Genomic DNA, 22,103 nt, shown 5'->3' with positions numbered 1-22,103 from the left:
AGTGTAACAGGAGAAGCAGTATACCACAGGAGGCTGAAGTGGGAAGCTGAGAGATCACATCTCAGCTGCAAATACAAACAGAGAAACAGGAAGCTGGGCAAAGATCTCATCTCCCAAAACCCGTCCTGGGGAGGTACTTCCTCCCATAAGTCTGCTTCAAACAGCGCCACCTGCTGGGAACCAAGTGTTCGAATTCCTGAGCACATGAGGGACATTCCCATTCAACCCACCATGGAGAACATAGGAGAGTTCAGAGAGCCAGGTTTAAAGAGAACAAGGTCATGCTGCATCACATGAAGTATCAGAATAAGACGACACCACTGGTTTGAGTCCTTACTGAGTTTCTGGTGGAATGATGGAGGGGTAAATATAAAAATGTATGTCAAGAGTTTTACTGTGAACCATCCAGTCTCCTCAGCTTCTAGGATGCTGGGGCAATGTGACAGGAGAGTTGGGCGTCAGTTCTACAGTTTGAGTAGGAGTGAAGTTGTGTGATTGATAGCGATGGGGGCAGTGTGGTCCCAAGTGGGTAAGGCATGATGAAGAGGTAAGTAGGTCAGTGGGTCGATGGGCCTGATGATGCCTGGAACTTCCCCACTAGAGGCGTAAGGTGGAGAGACAGCCTGGGATGGGTGGAAAATGGGATACACAGAACTGAGCTTCCGACTGGGCTGGAGTTTGGGGCAAGTTAAAATCACAAACGGGGCTGGAGAGATGGTTCAGTGGTTAAGAGCGCTGACTGCTCTTCTGAAGGTCCTGAGTTCAAATCCCAGCAACTACATGGTGGCTCACAACCATCTGTAATAAGATCTGACGCCCTCTTCTGGTGTGTCTGAAGACAGTTACAGTGTACTCACATATAATAAATAAATAAATCTTTTTAAAAAATCACCAACAGAGTAGACATAACTTGGAAATTGATAGTTCTGGTGAGGGAAATGAAAGCACAGCCTAGTAGCTTTCAAAATTACTGGCTTAGCCAAGAGGCAGAGAGTGCAGGAAAACTCTGCTAATTAAAGTTGAAGTCCACCATTGACCAGAGAGCCTTCTGGAGCTCAGCGAAATATGGAGGACTCCCTTCATTGGCAGGGATTCTCCTTCTCTGACCTTGCACAGGGAGTTCACACACACGCGCGCACACACACACACACACACACACACACCTCTACCTGTAGAATGTCACATAGCCTAAGCTCAACTTCCTTTTTCCTGAGAAAACCCCGGTTAGCTAGCACCCTAGATTCCTGAAATGCTTCCCCATGCTAGTGAGACATTTCGTTACCTTAAGCCTTCAGCCAGTGATGTTTGCCCATCCTGGATGGTCCTATGCCCAGTCTCCAAAATTATATAAGCCTTGAATCACCCCAAGTAAAGTTGATCTGTCTCCCTGCATCTGGTGGCAGGGCCACCTTTCACCATATGTACTCACAGGGCTTCTGACACACACCCTACCTTGTGGACCAATATGGCTGGACAATCCCCAAGGGTGAGAGTCACAGAGAGAAAGGGCACTGAGGAGAATGAGGACCTAACCTTACTGCATTTTGCAGGTTGCCATCAAGTACTGAGCAAAGTTGGGAACTCGAGCAAGATGAGAGTAGAAACACTGGAGGAGCATTGCTTGCTGGCTCCTTCCAGGCTTGTGCTTACCTAGTTTTCTTATACAGCCTACAACCACATGCCTAGGAATGGTACCACCCCCAGTGGACTCTTCTAGGACACTCCATCCCTTATCAAGTTGATAGACAAAAACTTCACCTTAAGCATAACCATTTAATTCCTTGTCCCCCAAAGTCTTGTGTGAATGTCATAATTTAAAACACAGTCAAACATTTAAGTCTTTATTTTTTTTCAGCAGTCTAAAAGTCCAAGGTTTCTTTAAAAATTCCAAGCACTAGTGCAGGGCTCAGCCCTATATCAGTCTCACCAGCACCCAAAGGCCTGGGTAGTCCAGCCTTTCTCCAACTCTGCAGTCCTCAGCACACAGCTTGTCTCAGGTTTAGCCTGGTTCCACATCACACCTGCCGCTGTTCTTGGTGGACATTCAGCAGTCTTGGAGTCTGCAGTAACCTGGGACCTCCTTTGCAATTGAGGCTGCGCCTTCACGAGTGACCTCTCCACAGGGACTCCAATACCGCCACATGTTACCAAATCTCAGCTGCTCTCCACGACCCCTCTCATACCTTCACAACTAGTACCTCCTAGCTGACTCTTACATAGTACTTGCCAAGTTCAGACCTTATTGAACTTTTAAAATAAATAATAATAATAAAATAGCCAGGCAGTGGTGGCGTACGCCTTTTATCCCAGCACTTGAGAGGCAGAGGCAGGCGGATTTCTGAGTTTGGGGCCAGCCTGGTCTACAGAGTGAGTTCCAGGACAGCCAGGGATACATAGAGAAACCCTGTCTCAAAAAAACAAAAAAGAAAGAAAGAAAGAAAGAAAGAAAGAGAGAAAGAATTTAAATTAATTTTTTAAGAAACCCTAGGAGCTTGGGAGGTATCTCGGCAAGTAAGAGATCTTGTGCTGAGCAAGCATGAGGACTTGAGTTCAAATCCTAGCGCCTGTCTTAAAAAAATTGAAGTGGTCACCTGTGTGTCTGTAACACCAGGGCTGGGATGGTAGTGGTGAGACAGGGGACTTTCTGGCCACCAACCTAGCTCCAGGTTCAGTGAAGATCCTAAATCAAGAGAATAAGAGAGAGAGTGATAGAGCAGAACACCAGACACCCTCCTCCGCTCTCTGCATACCCGCATGTGTGTGGGCATACACACACTCGTGAACACATAAACACACACACGATGTGTAAGCACTAAAACATTTCAGTGTCTTACGGGCTTGTAAGAATCACCTTTAATGCTTATTTTGTCTAAAACAAAAACAAAACAAAACAAAAACCAGTGCTGGATGCTAGGGTGATTTGTCACCCTGGCAACCATCCAGCCCTCCCCTGGCACTTGGCTGCCTTGAATGACTACCATCCAAGCAACCCCCTCTTGGCAGCCAGCTGGTCTACTGTCATGGCAGCCTGGCAGCTCTTGAATGCTCCACGGACACCTCCAGGAAGCTATACTGCATGGACCACCACTTAATGCTAAAAGACAACTCCTGCTCTAGGAGGCACTATCCTGGCCCTGACTATCCCCAACAGTTTAACATGGACTTTTTACCATCCGAAGCCTCTATAATCCTTGGCAGCCACTTCACCAAGGCCAGAGGGAAACCATTTCCCCTGGTAACTCAACAAAAAGCCAGCGGTTAGTGCAAATGGTCTTTCAGTTGCACGGAAGGCTGTAAGATCTGGCTATTAGGACGCTTCTTCTGGAGACCCGGTCGCTCCTGTGCTGCCCCCTGGTGGTGCAACATTAACACTGGGCCTTCTGCAATGGTTGTTGCTCGACTGATGTGATCTTTATCTGTTGAGAGGGCTGAATCCATGACCTGAAGAGGAAGGACAGAGGCAGAAGCAACTGCAAACCAGCAGTGGCCTTGGAGCAGCTGCGGCAACATTTGGGTGAGTGAAGATTTCCAGTAAGAGGCCAGGGGCAGAGAGCAGAAGCAGTGAGATGCCTGTCCTTTGCTGCAAAGGAGGGAGCTCTTTGAGCGGAAAGGGAAGGAAAAATAGAAAAGCGAAGTGTAGCCTGGAGACCATAGGAGATCCCGAGTTCCAGTTCAGCCTGGACCCCACTGCAAAACCCTGTCATAAAATACAAACCTCAACAACAAACAGAAACATAAGGCTGTGCTGGAGAGATAGCTCAGCTGTGAAGAGAACAAAATGCTCTAGCTGAAGGCTCAGGTTCGGGTCTCAGCACCTATTTGGCGGCTCACAATTAATTGCCGGTAACTCCAGTTCCAGGGAATCTGACGCCTTCTCCTGACTTCCAAGGCGTTTGCGTGGTGCACAGACAGACGAGTATGCAAGCAAAACGCTTCTAAGGATAGAATAAAAAAAATTTTAAAGTCTTTGAAAAATAATAAATTTTTAAAAATCGGTATAACCCCTGGATTCCTGGAGTGCTAGCATAAGTGAGTGGAAAAGTCGCAGCGCATTTGTGATAAAATTTGCCACTCTGGGGAAAAGTGAGGAGCGTAGAGACACGACAGAGCCGGAAAAGGATCCAGAACTCCCACCCAAGGGGCCGGACTCCGACTTCCGGGAGACGGGAAGCGCGTCTAAGGGGCGTGGTTACGCGCTTCCGTCACTCGCCGTGCGTCACCGCGCGCAGGCGCTCCTTTCCACGTGCGAAAGCCTGAGACTCGTGGAGTCGGGGACGCCGCAGGTTGCCTGAGTCGCGCGACCAGAACGCAGTAATGAAGCCAGGTAAGGACCATGGTGTGGGCAGGAGTCGGGGGCTCTAGACGCGGCGGGCGGGGACCGCGGCCGCTCGGGGCCCGGGGATGTGGCCGTGAGCTCGGCTCACCGACCGGCCTACAAGCTTGCCGCCTCAGAGCGGCCGGTGCGGCCCTCCAGACCCTGACCCAGAGTTGGGGCTTGGATCTCCGAGCATTGCTTTAGGGGATCCGACTTGGGTCGCAGATGAAAGGCCCCCTGTCCCCACCCCAAGCCTTCCCTGTTGCCACCGTCACCCACTGTCACTTCCCGTCACCGATACCTTGGTCCCCAACCCAGTCCCCCCCCCCCCCCGCCGGGTAAATGAGGATCTCCGGCTCCGAGGTGTGCGGCGCTCGCGTGCACAGGCTGGCGCTCGCCGCGCTTCCGGGAGGGGCGGGGCCCAAGGCTTGTAGGAGTAGAGGATCTGGGGACCTGGGAGCCCCTGCTCTGTAGTGAGAGAGACTTTACTAGCCCGGTTATTAGCGGGGTAGGTGATTGGAAGTGAGAGGGGTTGGTTTGGAGAGCGTCTTGTTCCGTGACCCTGGCTGGCCCGGATCCACCAGCCTTTACCTCCAGAGTACGGGGATTAAAGGCGTGCGCCACCACGCCTGGCCTGACAAATGTATCCATCTCATCTATTTCCCGCGTTTTTCTGATGAGCCCACTGTATGGTGGATGATGGCGAGAGTTCTGGCTTTGACAATAGAAAGTTCTCGTTTCTCTCTTGAATTCTTAATGAATAAGTGGTTTTCTTGGTGATAGGTTACTCTGGGCTGTCAATCCTAGCACTCGGAAAGCGGAGACAGATAATGAGTTTGTAACACCAGTCTGTGCTACATTAGTAGTGATAGCATGAGCTTTTCATGTTGCCGAAGGATCAGTTTTCACTACTGCAGGTTTTTGTCTGGCGTGGGCACACATATTCCTGTGGACAGATGAGAGTAAGTCGCTGCAGGCGATAGTGACCCATCTCTCCCTCCCAGACATGTTGAATATCTATCTGGGGCTCAGTTCTGGAAGTTTGGGGAAGTAAGGCGGAGCGATTGCTAGTCTGGATGTTCTCCTGGCATCCTGATTTGTGCTTTCCCCCCAACCTTTCTCCATCACACGAAAGAATGAGAATTGTTGAGCAGTCGAATCTTCTGTGACAGTTTGTGTCTTGAATACAGAAGCAGCTTTGGGGGAGATTTTTTTTTAAATAGAGGTGTGCTACAAAGTATGGTGGACCGATTCTCAACAAGGTCCTTTATTTTCATGTTTGTGTATTGACATGGCATCTTATTGTAATAGCCTAGGCTAGCCTCAGACTTGGCTTCCCAAGTGGCTGGGTTGCAGGCATGTTGATTGCAGCAGTGCTGGAGTTGCTAGTTTGGAGGTGGGGGGAGACTTCTAGAGAAAAGCAGATTCTAAAACAGCAGACTGTGTGGACATAAAAGCCTTGTTGAGTAGTGAGTCCTTTTGGTTCATTTTCCTCAAAACCTCAGGACAAGAAATGGATCCTGATAACACATTGAGTATTATGTGACTGAGTTGACCCTACTATCTACCTGTCCCCATGAGGATACCAACAGCTTGCCAGATCACTGTTCTGTCAGGCCCGGGTTGGAGCTAGTGGTTCTTCTCCTAAGTACTCTTGTGTATACAGTTCCTTGATTTTTCTATCACTCCCATAGACCTTTGCTACTTTTGAGTAGCAGTAGCATAGCCATCCTCCCATATGAGCTACAGGACACCATTCTCTTCTGAATGAAAACAAGTGGTTTCTCTGAGGCAGAATCCAGGGCTGTGGATATGGCTCAGCTGATAAAGTGCTTGCCTGGCATTCGGGAGACAATAGCTTTATCCTCCTGTGCTACATAGGGATAGGTGTGGTGGTGAACATCCATCTTCCTCCATTCAAGGTAGACGGGGGATCAGAAATTCAGATTGATCAACCATTGCAGCTTGAGACCCTGTCTCAAGGTCATCGGCAGGTGTTTGCTGACTGATTGGTTGGTTGGTGTCACCATGGGCTTGTGCTGAGATGCTGTAACCAGAATAATTACAAAGCCTTTTGTGCATTTGGAACTCGTGGGTGCCAGTGAGAGTGACAGTTAAATGTAACGTGACAAGAAAACAGGGTGCTCGCTAGCAGAGTGGGCTGAGTCTGTACCACTTAGTCAGACACCCAAGTGCAGCAGGCAAAGGAGTGCTGTGCCTGCTGGCAGGAGCTGGGAAGAGGGGCGGCTCGCATGAGATTTCAAAACCTGCCATTTGCAGATGGGGGACAGCCTGGGTTGATGAATCTCAATGTAGGCTAATCATTAAGGTCCTGCAGGGAACTCAAAAAGGAAAAAAACGCCCTTCTCAGGGAATCGTGGTCAAGAAAAGAATTCTGATTTTATTGTGGATGGTGAGGTAGGGAGGGTAGAGATGGGGCTTGGGGATGTCTGAGAGTTTTGAAGCTGAAACTTGTTAACTTAGAAATTTAGAACCAGGCGTGGTGGCACACGCCTTTAATCCCAGCACTTGGGAGGCAGAGGCAGGCGGATTTAAAAACGTTTATTGCCAGGCCAGGCATGGTGTCACATGCCTTTAATCCCAGCACTTGGGAGGCAGAGGCAGGCGGATTTCTGAGTTCAAGGCCAGCCTGGTCTACAAAGTGAGTTCCAGGACAGCCAGGGCTACACAGAGAAACCCTGTCTTAAAAAAAAAAACAAACAATCAAAAACTTAGTGTGAAATAATAGATATCAAGTTGCATAGGGTTTTTAGTTTGTTTGTTTTTGAATTCTGGGGAGTTGAACTCAGGGCCTGGCATAGTAGAACTGCAGTGCCTAGCCCCTCAAGTGAAGTGTGTTAGAAAGGACAGAACAAGCAAACAAAAAGTGAAAAGAACAAAGTTTTTTGTTGTTGTTGTTGTTGTTTCACATACCATTAGGAGTACTGTTGCAGTGGCACACTCCTTTAATCTCAGCACCTGGAGGAGAGCCGTGTATCCTTGAGTTTGAAGCCAGCCTGGTTTACCTAGGATGCTGCAGAAGTCAGGATAGGTAGTGAGACCTGGACTCTGAACACAGCTAAAGGAGGCTGAAGGTGAAGAGCACTGGCCGCTCTTCCAGAGGACCCGGCTTCAATTCCTGCACAGCAGCTCACAACTGTCTGTAACTCCTGTCCCAGGGGATCTGACACCGCATACAGATAAGTGTGCAGGCAAAACACTAATGTTCATGAAGTTAAAAAAAGATAGCAATAAACAGTTTGTTTGTTTTTTGAGACAGTGTTTCTCTGTGTAGCCCTGGATGTCCTGGAACTCACTCTGTAGAGCAGGCTGGCCTTGAACTCAGAAATCCGCCTGCCTCTGCCTCCCAAGTGCTGGGATTAAGGGCATGTGCCACCATGGCTGGCCTGGCAATAAACGTTTTAAAAACAACAAGAAAAATGTTTGATGCTGTCAATGGGGTATAGTTACAGGACTGAGACAAAAATTTGAGCAGGTTTTTACGTGACGGTTTACATCCAGTGAGATCAAGCATCGGACTCAGGGGCACTTTTTTTATCCAGGGGTCTGGAAGATGCTGTGAGGGCATAGCAGGTCCTGATGCTATCAAGCATATGCATCTGCGGGGCTCACTAACACAAGGGATAAAATGAGTTGTGTGGCGCTGTCCCACCAAGAAAACTAGAATATCTGCATTCTACCTCACCCCTAATTAAATGGCCTGTGGCGTGTTCTGCCTTCAGTGGCCCTGTGCTGATGTACCTCATAAGGCTGTGGTGCTGGGCCTGTAAACACAGTACTTGGCGAGTGGCGGCAGGAGAACCGGGATCCACGTGGTGACTTCATTGCCAGCTTGGGATACTTGATACCATTTTTCAAGAAAACTCTGGTTGGGTTTAGTTTTCTGGGATTCATTTCTTCACTTCTGGGAGGTTCCAGTTTATCCATCTGTGTTGTAGAACTGAAGGTCGCCTCCATTGTTGATTGCTGCGCGTCCTTTATGTGTCCATTCTGTGGTGGACATCGGGTGGGTTCTGGATGTGGAGGACATTTCCCTGAGCACAGAGCCTGTGCCTTGCTGATTTCTCACATCTGTGGACCTGACAGGTAAGGGTCCTTCTTAAGCCCCGTTGCCCTGATCCCTATTTCCATTTCTGCTACAGGTTTCAGCCCCCGTGGGGGCGGCTTTGGTGGCAGAGGCGGCTTTGGTGACAGAGGCGGTAGAGGAGGTGGAAGAGGAGGCCGAGGAGGCTTTGGCGGTGGACGAGGAGGCTTTGGCGGTGGAGGTCGAGGTCGAGGCGGAGGGGGTGGTGGCTTCAGGGGACGAGGAGGTGGAGGTGGCCGAGGTGAGTGAGGTTGACATGGGGGTTGGAGCAGGTCCTCGAAGGATGAAAGGAGGGAAGATGTGGGGGTCTCCCACTCCTACTGCAGCTCTCTCTTACAGGTGGGGGCTTCCAGTCTGGGGGCGGCCGGGGTCGAGGTGGTGGCCGGGGAGGCAAGAGAGGAAACCAGTCAGGGAAGAATGTGATGGTGGAGCCGCATCGGCATGAAGGTGAGTGAGGCAGACAGGGATTGGCTGAAGCCAGAGGTGGACCATGGCTGCACTGTCCCCAGCCACACTCTGCTCTCCTCCCTTCACCAGGTGTCTTTATCTGTCGCGGAAAGGAGGATGCCCTTGTCACAAAGAATCTGGTCCCTGGAGAGTCTGTGTATGGAGAGAAGAGAGTCTCTATTTCAGTGAGTCCAAGTCCCAACTGATAGCGTTGCCTGCGGTCCAGTCTTCTTGCTGTTATGGATGCCTTGATGTATAAGTCAGGCTGTGGCCTCAGAGCTGTCCCAGTTCCCAGCTCCATACTAAACTGTATCCTTGTACCCTGTCTCTGGTCAGGTACTGCCTGTTCCTTCTGATGAGGCTCTGTTACATCGCCCTCTTGTCTAAGCGGTCCTCACTGCCACAGCCCTAGCTCTCCCATGTCCTTGTCTCTGTGGCCAGCCGTCAGCCTCCTTGCTCACCTCCCACACTGTGCCTTGAGTGTTCTTCCCAGGGTGGTGTGGGTGGCTCCCTCTTCACCTCCATATCTGGTTCAAACGTGTCCCCCGCCCTCCTGGTCCGTGTTCTCTTTTTCATATTCTCCTTGCCCTGTTCTGGTTTCATGTCCTCTCTCCTTGCGTGGTCTCTATAGCCTGTCACCATCTCCTGTGTCGGTTTGTAGTGAGTACTTCTTTCTCAGGGCAGGATATGTGTCCCGTTCACTGTTCCGGCACTTGTGTGTGCCTAGTGCCCAATTCCATCCTTCACTTCTGTATTTACTTTCTGTTGTTCCCTCCCCAAGTCAGCAGCCTCCATGAGAGGGCAGGGCAGCTTCAGGTCCTGGTCCCTGCTGTACATCTGCATTTGGTTCTTACATAGTGATTTGACTGCACAGTTTCTTTTGAGGGCCCTAGGGTTACCGGGAATGGTGTCCTGCACAAGAACCCAGCGCTGATTCTGTCCCCATCTCTCTTGGCTCAGGAAGGAGATGACAAAATTGAGTACAGAGCCTGGAACCCCTTCCGCTCCAAGCTGGCAGCAGCAATCCTGGGCGGCGTAGACCAGATCCACATCAAGCCAGGAGCCAAGGTGCTCTACCTTGGGGCAGCCTCAGGCACCACCGTCTCCCACGTCTCTGATATTGTTGGCCCGGTGAGTGGACAAGTGGTGGGAATGAGGGAGCTGGGCCTGGCCATTTCTCTGCACTGTGTGATGTTGATGGAGCCAGACTCATCCCTCATTCTGTGGCAGGGACAGCTTGAAGCAAAGCTTTTCTTTCAATACCACTCCTGGGTTCCTGATTTTAGTTGTGAGCCAGAGAGTGTAGTCAGTGTTAAAGTAACCCAGAACTAAGAATGTAGATACCAAATGGTTTTGGTAGAAAATTTTATGTCCAAGGGCTAAAAGTGGTGATTCAGTCATTGGTTGCCACATAACCATGAGGACCTGATTTTGACCCTCAGAATCCACTTTTACAACAAAGCAGGTGTGGCAGTATGCCCTCATAGTGCCAACACGAGAGTGCAGTGGCAGGCCAGCCTCTGGTGCCTGCCCAGCCATCAGTGCATGAAAAACCTTGTCTCAAAAACATGATAGGCCTGGCGGTGGTTTTGCCTTTCATCTCAGCACTGGGGAGACAGAGGCAGCAGATCTCATGAGTTCTCGTGAGGACAGCCAGGGCTACACAAAAACCCTGTCTCAAAAAAAACAGAAAAGAAAAGAAAAAGAAAAAAGGATGGGTAAAGTTCCTGAAGGATTGTTGCTTCACAATGTCCTCTGGCTTCCACACAGACAAAACATTCATGTCCCCCAAACGTAGTTTTTTTGCCCTGGCCCCATCCAGTATTGGGTGTTGGACCTAGGGCTTCTTGAAATGCTAGGCAGCTGTGCTAACACTGAGCCACAGTGAGCTTATGTTCTCTGTGGCAGTACAGGATCCCAGTGCAGAGAGCACCTTGTTCTTGGGTGTCTCACTTGACAGCTTCTTGCTCCTTGACTGAATTATAGACTGCTTAATTTAGTTGGTGAAAGCACACACGCCTTTGTTATCCTAGCCTTAGCTATATAGTTAGACCTCATCTAAAAACAGCAACCTCACGCAGACGTGGTGTAGGCATTTGACAGTGTGTGGCTTCAGTGAGGCTCCTGAGCTCTCTGAGCCAGGGGTTAACCCTCTGGAGAAGAAAATTAAGTATTTCAAGCGTTGGTCCGTTGCAAATGCCATGAGCTCTGTTCCTTTGTCTCTAACTACCCTGGATGCGGGAGTTTTACCTGTGTTGAGAGCCTGGGCTCGTGGGTCAGATCAATTGGGATCTTAAAGCTTTGCTGCTTATGAATAACCGTGGCTCATGACTTGTCGTCTCTGGGACCATTTATTCATCTGGGCTATAGACGTGATAGTTATTTCAAAGCAGGGTTTTGATTGCTGGTCTGAGAACCTGCTGCAGGAGGGGCACAAGCCCGGTGTTAGCAACTGTGCTGGAGCGCCAGTGTGTGCTCACAGATGTTGGGTTGATTTTAGGATGGTCTGGTCTACGCAGTTGAGTTCTCCCACCGCTCTGGCCGTGACCTCATCAACTTGGCCAAGAAGAGGACTAACATTATTCCTGTAATTGAAGATGCTCGACACCCACACAAATACCGCATGCTTATCGGTGAGGGCCCGGGGGTGGCCCCAGGGAGGTAGGGGAAGCCACTGCATGTTTCCCAGAGGATGCTGATGGAGCCTAACTTAGGTGGAGTTTGAGTGGCGAACAGGCCTCTTCACTGCGGCAGTGTGAGGATCTGCAGGTGGAGATTGTGTCCAGGATCAGTTTTGTTCCCCTCTCACACTTGGCTCCTTTTTTACACTGCCCTGGTTTGTGTTTTAAAGCCATTGTCTGATGAGATTCCAGCCCTGACCACAGCAAGTATAACCCAATGGCTTTGTTTTTTAAAAACACCTAAAGGTCTAGTATAAAAGTAGAGAGGGTGTGAGTTCTCCCAGAGGTACTCAGTATTTGTCATTGCTTTTCCAAATCCTAAAGGATGTTTTCACTCCATCACACTCTTTGTAGTTTTAAGTCACGCTACCTTAAAGCATGACCTTTCCATTGCACTGTTTGGTTTGGTTTGGTTTGGTTTTTATGGGGTTTTGGTTGTTTGGTTTGGTTTTTATGGGGTTTGGTTTGGTTTTTGGTTTTTTTTTTTCCTGTGCATTTTCTCAGTGCACCTCTGGTCCTTGTCATCTGACAGCCCTGCCCACGACTTGTCTTTAACTGCTCACATTTACTTGTCTTTTTGATGACATGTCTGTCTCCCCCCAGACCCGGGAGGATCTCGAGGGCAGGGTCCGGGTCTGACTCGTCTCTGTGTCCCCCACGCCCAGCCCAGGGCTGGCCACAGAGTAGGTGGCAACCATTGGTTTACAACAGGAGTGGATGAGTGATGTGACTTTCGGGTTCCGGATCCACCTTTGGGGTGCTTTGGAGGGAGGCTGTGTGGTGGGGAGTAAGGCTGGAGGCAAGAGAGTCCCAGGAACCTGGTGGTGAAGGAGCACAGTCCCCTATTGGGAGGCTCTGGGAAGCTCTCTGCTGCCTTGTTTGTAACCACTGTCCCTTTTTTCCTTAGCAATGGTGGATGTCATCTTTGCCGATGTGGCCCAGCCAGACCAAACCCGGATTGTGGCCCTGAACGCCCACACCTTCCTGCGGAATGGAGGACACTTTGTGATTTCCATTAAGGTATGGGTCTTGCCATGTAAGGTTGAGTAGCCACAGAGCACGATGTGGGTGCTTTGTCTCTGTGGCTGAGCAGGTTATGGGGCCTTAGCCTATCTGACTTGTTCTTTATTAGTCCTCTTTATGGTTGAAATGAAGACTAATAGCTGTTAAGCATTTGGAGCAGATTGTGGGGTAGAATAAATATTAACTGCAGCGGGTACATTTTTCAAAACATTTTGATTTTAAATACGGAAAACTCTCACCATGTTCAAAACTGGCCAACCTATTGCTACATTTGTTTTTGGTTTTGGTTTTTTTTTTTGTTTGTTTGTTTTCGAGACAGAGTTTCTCTGTATAGCCCTGGCTGTCCTGGAACTCAACTCTGTAGACCAGGCTGCTATTGCTACATTTGTTCTGTTTTTTTTTTGCCAGCTGGGCTTCCAGGATATGGAAGAAAATTCCTGACCTTAAACACTGCCTTAGATAAATGAAACAACCTGTTTCCAATGTGAGCCAAATTAAAACTTCTTTAATGAAGTTAGAAAATTGGGAAAGCCTGGGTCTCCAAATCTGTAACTTAGTCCTGACTCCTTTCTAGGCCAACTGCATTGACTCCACTGCGTCAGCAGAGGCTGTGTTTGCATCTGAAGTGAAGAAGATGCAGCAGGAGAACATGAAGCCGCAGGAGCAGCTGACACTAGAGCCTTATGAGCGAGACCACGCCGTGGTTGTCGGTGTGTACAGGTGAGTGTCACAACAGACCTCTCCCTTACCTGTGGCCCTGGGAAGCCAAAAGTGGTTACAACTCGACCCCCTCTGATTTCCTCACAGGCCCCCTCCCAAGGCGAAGAACTGAAACTCAGAGCTGTCTGGATTGAAGAGATGTGTGTTGCTACTGTTGCACGTGTGGCTTGTGATTTTGGGGGGCGGGGGAGTTGTTTTGTTTTTCTATTAAAAGACTCATCTGTCTCCCCTGTCTGGTGCCAATTGCTAAGTGGCCTCGAGACGCATGCGCCCTTGATCAACTTTGTGTGCTTGGGGGGTGGTGCCTGGAAAGTTTCATCCGGTCACATGGTGCATGCTCCATTGGTGGCTGCTCCGCACGTGCGCGGCTCAGCACCCTTAAGGCGCAGGCGCACAGTGCTCCGCTAGGTCACGTGAATGATGTGGGGGCGGAGCCGGGGCAGGGGGGCCGGTTTGTTGTGGTCGCCATTTTGCTGGTTGCATTACTGGGTAATCGGGGCCCTGGCTCGCCGCGTCCACCGGACACCCTCAGCCAGTGGGCAGGTCTGAGCTCGGGCTCCCCGAGCAGTTTGAATCCCCTTACCCACGCCCTCAGGTAAGGGTGCTGCGACGGGCGGGGCGGCACGCTTGGGTGGGGGGCAGGCCGGGAACCGCCCTGCCCGTCCCCGCGAGATTTAGCAAGGGAAAGGAGGGGGCTTCGGGCCGTTGCAGCGGAGTCCGGCTCTTCATAGCTGGATTCCTGGAAGAGGCTGAGCCCGAGGGAGCCGTCCTGAGAGGGAGTCGGGGAGGGGGCAGCCAGGCCCCACTCCCGCCCTTTGTTTGGGCTCGGCTGCGCTGGCCGCTTCGCTGTCGCCTAGCAACAGCTGCCCTGAGTGCTAATTGGTTAAGCTCTTGGCAGCAACAACCAATGGAGCGGTTGTTGCCATGGGAGGTGCGGCCTGCCGGGCTCTCTTGGGCCCCGCCCGCCGGGACTCCACCGGCCGGGGCGGGCCTGCCGGGTGGGGGGCGGGACGCCAGGGTCCCTGGGGGCGGGTGGCCACGCGGGGCGGGGCTGGGCCGTAGGGCGAGGGTTAACCCGCCCCTCCCCCGTCCACCTGCTGTCCCCTTCCCCCGCGTGCCCTGGTCTGACCCTCGTCCCCTCCTTTCCCCGCCCCTCCCCCTCGGTGGCAGTGGCGGCGGCTGCTGTTGTCACCCACCGGGCCGCCTGTCCCGCTTGCCCTCACCGCCGCGGGGCTGGCTAGGCTAGCCGGGCCGGGGACAGGCGGCCACCTCCTCATCGCCGCCGCCGCCACCACCGCCGCCATGCTGGCCGCTCGCCCACCGCACTGGGGTCCCCATCGCGCTCCAGCCCCCCGTGGGCCCAGCGCCAGCCCTGACCCGGGTAGGGGTGGGAGCTGGAAGAGCTGGTCCTAGTGTGGGAGGGCTCGGGAAGAGGTTGTTTATCTGTGAAGCCCCAATAAAGGGGACCTGGAGTGGCAAGACATAGCATAGAAGGGGATCTGACAAGGGGGAGGCTCCTAAGAAGGGGATGTTGTTCAGAAGGACACTTTTAGTGAGTGAAGTCTTGTGCGATATTTAGGGATTTGGCTGTCAGGCCCTTCTAGGAATAGGCTCAATTATGGAATGACCCGGCGTAGAAATAGAGGAGTTAGCAAGGACCTCGGGGTAAAGAAGAAAAAGACCGTGACTCTTAGATGTTGAAAAATGACACCTCTTCCTTGTTTTCCTGAGGAGTAGGGGTCTTGGAGTAATGGGGGAATCCTAGTGGGATAAATATAGACTACTTAGAAGAAGGATCTCTGGTTCCAGAGACCTCATATAGGGAGCAGGGAGCGGTCTTGAAGTATGGAGTCGGTCCCAGGGGAAAGTGCTGTGGTGGTTGAGACATCTATAGCTTGCATGTAAAGGAGTTCTCAGATAACCTTGGGTTTGCTAGGAGGTCCATAAGGACTGCTATGTTCTTTAGAGTAGAAAGAACTAGTGGGTAGACTAGGCTTGAAATTGGGCCCTTGGTGTTGAGGGAAGACCGTGTGAGGGCGGGGCCTTATCTGAGGGACTCAGGCTGGCCACCAGCAGAATTTTGAAGAAAGACTGAGTTCTACTGCCCAGACTCTACACGGTTTCTGCCTTCTTTTGCTCTCCTAATTCCTGGCCTCTTTCTATCCCTCCTGCCCTGGCCTTGTACCCACCCTCTCCCACCCCTGTCTGGCTCTGATGGTTCCCTTTTACATCTCTGGATGTGATGCCTCATTCATTTATTCGGCTCCTCATTTGTTGAGAGACTGGCTGTGCTAACCCACTTGCTACCCTTTCTGTTTGTACATGGCTACCTGGTGCTGGTGCTCTGCCCTGTCCCCTGTCCCCCTGGTCCTGCCCCTGACTCATACCCACCTCTTCTGACTGACCCTGACCTACATGCCTTCTTGTTCCATGTTGTCTTCCCACTTCCTACCTGCTCTCAGGTCTCAGCGGCGGTGGCAGCCGAGGTGCAGGATGCGAGAAGGCGCCCCCCGGCCGGGCTCCCGCTCCAGGCCTCACACCCCTGCGGCCCTCTGAGCCCACCATGGCCGTCCCACCAGGCCATGGTCCTTTCTCTGGCTTTCCGGGGCCCCAGGAACACACACAGGTAGGCATTCAGCTGGCTTCCCACCTGCCTGAGGACTGAAGGGTCTCCAGACAAGAGCATGATTGCTGGAGGATCTCTGGGGATTCTGGAGGCCTCACGGTACTGGAAGAGTTTCAGGTGGCTGGACTTTGAAGAGTCCACCCTCATTCCTGCTGAGGACAGAATCCTTGAGCTTCTCCGTGGCCTGCCCTCTCACAGCATGGTTTTGAAGTGTAATGTGTGTCTTGGGTCAGAACTGTCACTGGCACAGAGCAGACAGGAACACAGGTCTGAATGTTCACAACAAGAAAGAGGTCTAGAGTAAGGGGCCTGAGAGAGATGTCGAGTGGGTGGAAAGGAGAATAAGCTGAGACCAGGGAGACTAACCCAGTCCAGGAGCTTCGTAACTGGGCAGAAACACTCACTTGAGAGTGAGGACATGAGATACAGGGAATTCATTGGCATGGCTCCCCATAACGGTGGTCTCAGGTGCAAAGATTCACGGGTAAGCACCCAGATATGGAGCAGAAGAGCTGGCCTGGGGATGAATGGAAGGTCAGAGTTAAATCACTCACTTCATATAATGAACAGATGAATGGGGAACCCACAGTGTGTGCTTGTGCTCTACAGATGGGATCAGAGCTAGAGAAATGTAGGCATGGTCAGTGAGTCGTCAGCTTTCCCATTCTCTCCCTGGAAGTTGAGGTGAAGGCTTGTGCTCAGCGTCTGCTCCACTCTACCACAGGTACTGCCTGATGTGCGGCTCCTGCCCCGGAGACTGCCCCTGGCCTTCCGGGATGCGGCCTCAGCCCCGCTGCGCAAGCTCTCAGTGGACCTCATCAAGACCTACAAGCACATCAATGAGGTAAAGCGGGGAATGGACTTCCCTGGTTGGGTGTTGCAAAGGGTCCTGGCTTCTTGCCCAGGTCACTCAAGGGTCCGGTTTCCTGGCTGCCTGAGCAGGTATACTATGCGAAGAAGAAGCGGCGGGCCCAACAGGCGCCACCCCAGGACTCGAGCACCAAAAAGGAGAAGAAGGTCCTGAACCACGGTTATGACGACGACAACCACGACTACATTGTGCGCAGTGGCGAGCGCTGGCTAGAGCGCTATGAGATTGACTCTCTTATTGGCAAAGGCTCCTTTGGCCAGGTGTGGGACTCCCCACTCATCCAGTATCTGGATGCAGACAGCCACTAACATTCCCAACATTCCCTCCTCCCCTGCAAGTTCTGTCCTGGACCAGCCAGTCAAGCCACGTAGTTTCCTTAGTTCTGTATGAGTATAAATCACAAGACTTCTTGTAAGAGAACTGTTATCTTGTATCCAGTATAAGGGATGTGAGCATTGGGCTGTGAGTTGTTAGAAAGGTGTGGCTGGTGGGCCTCCCACCTTCCCAGGTAACGCTCCTTATCTCGACAGGTGGTGAAAGCCTATGATCACCAGACTCAGGAGCTGGTGGCCATCAAGATCATCAAGAACAAAAAGGCCTTCCTGAACCAGGCACAGATTGAGCTACGGCTGTTGGAGCTGATGAACCAGCATGATACAGAGATGAAGTACTACATAGGTGAGGCCTGGGCTTGGGCGGCTGCAGGGTGCCTGTGGGAGAGAGACCTCCACGAGGGTCTTTGGGCTTCTCATCCTCTGAGTCTCCTGTTGTGCTCAGGATTTCTCTCTTGTGCTCACTGAGGGCCACATTGTGTTGCAAACCTTGCTTTGAATTACCTCCCCCCAGCTGGCGAGGGCCGGGGCAGCTCTGTGTACATGTTGGAGAGACTGAGGCGCTCAGTGCTCTCACATCAGACTCAACAGTTGAGGATGTGAAAAACAGTGGCCTCTAGAGCTCTGGCTCTTGATATGTCCCAGTCTTCAGTTCCTCTGGAAAGGGACTCTGTAGAGGACAGCCAGTATCCCTTGGCACATGGGTAGACACAACAAAGGCTCTTTTGGTAGTTTGGGGTTTTGGTGATGGTGATATTTTTGGAGGTTTTGCTTTGCTATTCTGGGGATCAAGCCCAGTGCTTTATATATAATAGGCAAACAGGTCCTCCCTCAACCATCCCCACCCCAGAACATCTCCAGACCTTTTTTACTTGACTATATTGAGATAGGGTCTCACTAAATATATCCAGATGAACCTTGAGCTTACAGTCTTCGTGCATCAGTGTACAAAGACCTGGGTCTCCATGCCTGCACCCAGGCCTGACTCAGTGTTGTCAAATGAAGTGAGTAAACGTGGGGCTGTTTGAAGCTTTATTAGGAGGGAACAGTACCTTTTCTTTCCCTTTGCAGTGCCGGGCCTTGTGCTTGCTAGGCAAGCATGCTGCTGCCCTTTGGTCATCCCATAATCTACGGTCATCCCATAATCTACGCTAGAGTAACCCTAGGTTATACCATCCTTTGGGGTTTTGTTTTGTTATTCTGGGCTTCACTGTGTAAGCCAAGCTGGCCTTGAGCTCATCACCCTCCATTTTATCTTTCCGACTGCCGGGGTTACAGTCATGCTCACTACTCCCTGCTGGCAGAGCCTTCCCTTTGGTAAAAACTGGAAGGTGTGAAAGACGCAAGAGAATTAACATGCCTTGGAAGTCCAGTGAGTCGGTGTTGAAACACCTGAGGGCTCACTGCAGGTTACCAGAGGTGGTCACTGTGTGGTCCCAAGCCAGCTGCCATCAGTGTGTCTAACGTGTTCCCCACTGTCACTGCTGCCCGCAGTTCACCTTAAGCGGCACTTCATGTTCCGGAATCACCTGTGCCTGGTGTTTGAGCTGCTGTCCTACAACCTGTATGACCTCCTCCGCAACACACACTTTCGAGGTGTCTCACTGAACCTGACGAGGAAGCTGGCACAGCAGCTCTGCACAGCTCTGCTCTTTCTGGCCACCCCCGAGCTCAGCATCATCCACTGCGACCTCAAGCCTGAGAACATCCTGCTCTGCAACCCCAAGCGCAGTGCCATCAAGATCGTAGACTTCGGCAGCTCCTGCCAGCTTGGCCAGCGGGTGCGGTTCTGAAGCTGATGGCCAAGAGATGATATTGTTCATAGGAAGGCCCGCCTAGAGAGAGGTGGTGGGAGGTGAAGGGGCAAAGACAACCCAAGCAAGGAAGAGAAAGGGTGAAGCTGATGGCCAGGCCATCTCAGAGGAGTGGAGTTGTGATCTGAGCCTCAGGCTGCTTTGCTGATGCTCACAGGCAGAGTGCCCTGAAGCCTGTGGTTATACTAATATAGTACAGTACATGATGGCCAGCCTCTCTTAAACAAGATAGACCAGAGCTGGTAATGGAGACTGGTTAAGGCAGAAAGGCCATTGAAGACTGGAGGCTCATGGGCAGGAGAGTGATGGTGGCTTGTGCAGCATTGCTCAGAGCCTCACGACCTAGAGGTTCCATCCTGTTTTCGGGCAGGGGCTTGTCTTCAGTTGATTCTCCCAGTGGAACCAGCAGGGGAGCTGGTGCCCTGACTACTGTCCCCTCCCGCAGATCTACCAGTATATCCAGAGCCGCTTCTACCGCTCACCCGAGGTGCTCCTGGGTACACCCTATGACCTGGCCATCGACATGTGGTCCCTGGGCTGCATCCTCGTGGAGATGCACACCGGAGAGCCCCTCTTCAGTGGCTCTAATGAGGTGTGCCCCTGGAAGGGGTGTACTGGAGGTGGAGGGGTGGAGCCCGGCCACCTGGCGCCCCTGACCGCAGCCTGCCCGTAGGTGGACCAGATGAGCCGTATTGTGGAGGTGCTGGGCATCCCTCCCGCACCCATGCTGGAACAGGCGCCCAAGGCTCGCAAGTACTTTGAGCGGCTGCCTGGGGGTGGCTGGACCCTACGAAGGACAAAGGAACTCAGGAAGGTGCGGCCCCTGCCCTGTGCCACTTCTCCCTCCCTGGGTGTCCCCTCACTCACACTTGGGGCTCCCCTCTCCCGGTGTCTTTCCCTGTCTTCCTCTCCCCCTTGTCTGTCCTTTCCTTCCTCCCTTGCCCACCCCATTGCCCTCCCACCCCACAGCTCTTTTTAGCTTTCTCTCCCTCTCTCTTTCTTGTGCCTCTGTTTCCCCGTGTGTGTCTCCCTGCCCCTCCTGCCCACTGACGGCCACTCTCTTGCCCCCCCTCCCACCCCCTCCCTGCCAGGATTACCAGGGCCCTGGGACACGGCGGCTGCAGGAGGTGCTGGGCGTGCAGACGGGCGGGCCCGGGGGCCGGCGGGCGGGGGAGCCGGGCCACAGCCCCGCCGACTACCTCCGCTTCCAGGACCTGGTGCTGCGCATGCTGGAATATGAGCCCGCCGCCCGCATCAGCCCTCTGGGCGCTCTGCAGCATGGCTTCTTCCGCCGCACGGCCGACGAGGCCACCAACACGGGCCCGGCAGGCAGCAGTGCCTCCACCTCGCCGGCGCCCCTTGACACCTGCCCCTCCTCTAGCACCGCCAGCTCCATCTCCAGCTCTGGTGGGTGCCCCATGTCACATGTATACCTCAGTGCCCAGCCTGGGTGGCCTAACCACTGGGCCTCTGTCATAGAACCCCTGGAACTACCAGATTCTGAGATGGGGTGGGACAGTCCTACATGACCCAACAGGTTCTCAGAATTGGGGCAGGAAACTGGTCCCTAGATCTGACTCCACCCTCCCACACAACTCTGACCCTAGATTTCAAACTTGGGCTGTTGACAGCCTTCATTCACACTTGCTCTGGTCTCAAAACCTAAGCTTGGGGTCTCGGTGGAGGACAGACTTGCCCCCATCTTACCATTTATGTCCTCTTTTCTCCTTCCTGGTGCTTCTAGGAGGTTCCAGTGGCTCCTCCAACGACAACAGGGCCTACCGATACAGCAACCGATATTGTGGGGGCCCAGGGCCCCCCATCACTGACTGTGAGATGAACAGCCCCCAGGTACTAGAGCTGTGAAATTTTGGAAGAGGGTGGTAGGTGCCTGGGACTTGATCTCACTGCCCATGACTCCTTTGCCTTTTTTTAGGTCCTACCCTCCCAGCCTCTGCGCCCCTGGGCAGGGGGTGATGTGCCCCACAAGACACATCAAGCCCCTACCTCTGCCTCAACATTGCCGGGGACTGGGGCTCAGTTACCCCCACTGCCCCGTTGCCTTGGACGACCCCCATCACCAACATCACCACCACCCCCAGAGTTGATGGATGTGAGCCTGGTGGGCAGCCCTCCAGACTGCTCTCCACCTCCTCCAGCACCTGCCCCCCAGCACCCGGCTGCCTCAGCCCTCCGGACTCGGATGACAGGAGGTCGACCACCTCTCCCACCCCCTGACGACCCTGCCACTCTGGGGCCTCGCCTGGGTCTCCATGGTGTACCCCAGAGCACAGCAGCCAGCTCATGACCCTGCCCCCTCCCTGGGGCCCCTCCTGAAGCCATACCCCCCCATCTGGGGGCCCTGGGCTCCCATCCTCATCTCTCCCCTTGACTGGACTTGCTGCTACCCAGCTGGGGTGGGTGAGGCCTGCACTGACTGGGGCCCAGGGCAGGGGGTCAAGGGAGAGGAGTTTGGCCGTACCCTCCCCACTAAGACTGGACCCTTGGCCCCTCTCTCCCCCCTCCCCCCTTGTTTTCTATTTATTGTACCAAAGACAGTGGTGGTCCGGTAGAGGGGAGATTCCCCCTTACCCAGGGCCCTAGGAGGGGGTGGGGGCAGGTAGGGGGAGATGGCCTTGCTCCTCCTCGCTGTACCCCCAAGTAAAAAGCTTTCTCACATGCCTGCCTGAGCGTTTGCAGGGCCTTGGCTCCCTCCCCTGACCCTCAGAGGCATGGTGGGGAAGGTTGTGGGGAAGGGGTGCTTTGTGGTGTGGGTATGTCCCTCCTGGGGACATCATAGTTCTTGGTGCAGGCATGGGGCAGCAGGAGATTGGTGGGCTGAGAAGCCTGGATACAAGAATCCTGGCCTGTTGCTAGGAAATGTGATGGTCTGCCCTCATCGGTCAGGGCTTCCAGAGTCCACGCAGAAGTGGCTTTTTTTTTTTTTTCTTTTCCTGTCAGGCAGGCATTTGGTAGGTTGTGGGTATATTCAGCAGGCCGCCTTAGGTACCATCGGGGGAGCAGACAGACAGTGGGTACAGATTTTACCCAACCTGTTTCCGGCCCCACTCTGCAGTCATTTCGAGTATTGAGATTCTCGAGCAAAAAGGCGCTCCCTGACCTCCAGGTAAGTGATTTTTTTGTTTCCATGGCAATTTGGAACCAGCTG

General features: G+C 52.7%; 2 protein-coding genes across 5 annotated transcripts; both read left to right on the top strand.

The window, feature by feature from the left end:
- The first annotated feature begins 4,209 nt into the window (after positions 1–4,209).
- Positions 4,210–13,516, top strand: Fbl (fibrillarin rRNA 2'-O-methyltransferase). The gene is made up of 9 exons (XM_021167208.3): positions 4,210–4,324; positions 8,479–8,661; positions 8,760–8,867; positions 8,958–9,052; positions 9,828–9,998; positions 11,368–11,500; positions 12,456–12,568; positions 13,146–13,291; positions 13,379–13,516. Exons 1-9 carry the CDS (start codon positions 4,315–4,317, stop codon positions 13,401–13,403), a joined length of 984 nt encoding a protein of 327 aa, XP_021022867.1. The 5' UTR covers positions 4,210–4,314; the 3' UTR covers positions 13,404–13,516.
- A 200-nt stretch (positions 13,517–13,716) lies between these two features.
- On the top strand, positions 13,717–21,882 carry Dyrk1b (dual specificity tyrosine phosphorylation regulated kinase 1B). 4 transcript variants are annotated; one of them, XM_021167422.3, is made up of 12 exons: positions 14,305–14,672; positions 15,754–15,917; positions 16,642–16,761; positions 16,860–17,048; positions 17,319–17,466; positions 18,615–18,901; positions 19,380–19,526; positions 19,608–19,748; positions 20,026–20,061; positions 20,146–20,341; positions 20,679–20,785; positions 20,871–21,882. In XM_021167422.3, exons 1-12 carry the CDS (start codon positions 14,594–14,596, stop codon positions 21,240–21,242), a joined length of 1,986 nt encoding a protein of 661 aa, XP_021023081.1. In that variant the 5' UTR covers positions 14,305–14,593; the 3' UTR covers positions 21,243–21,882. The 4 variants fall into 4 exon arrangements, with proteins under 4 accessions (XP_021023083.1, XP_021023079.1, XP_021023081.1 ...); XM_021167424.3 differs by lacking the exon at positions 14,305–14,672 and adding an exon at positions 13,717–13,886 and having other exon boundaries at positions 20,026–20,341; XM_021167420.3 differs by having other exon boundaries at positions 14,304–14,672; positions 20,026–20,341.
- The last annotated feature ends 221 nt before the right edge of the window (positions 21,883–22,103 follow it).

The sequence above is a fragment of the Mus caroli genome, unplaced genomic scaffold (genome assembly GCF_978045245.1).
Source record: "Mus caroli unplaced genomic scaffold, Mus_caroli_1 scaffold_8, whole genome shotgun sequence".
Classification (NCBI taxonomy): Eukaryota; Metazoa; Chordata; class Mammalia; order Rodentia; family Muridae; genus Mus; species Mus caroli.
Note: the sequence above shows the minus strand (reverse complement) of the source record. Positions and strands in the feature narration are given on the sequence as shown.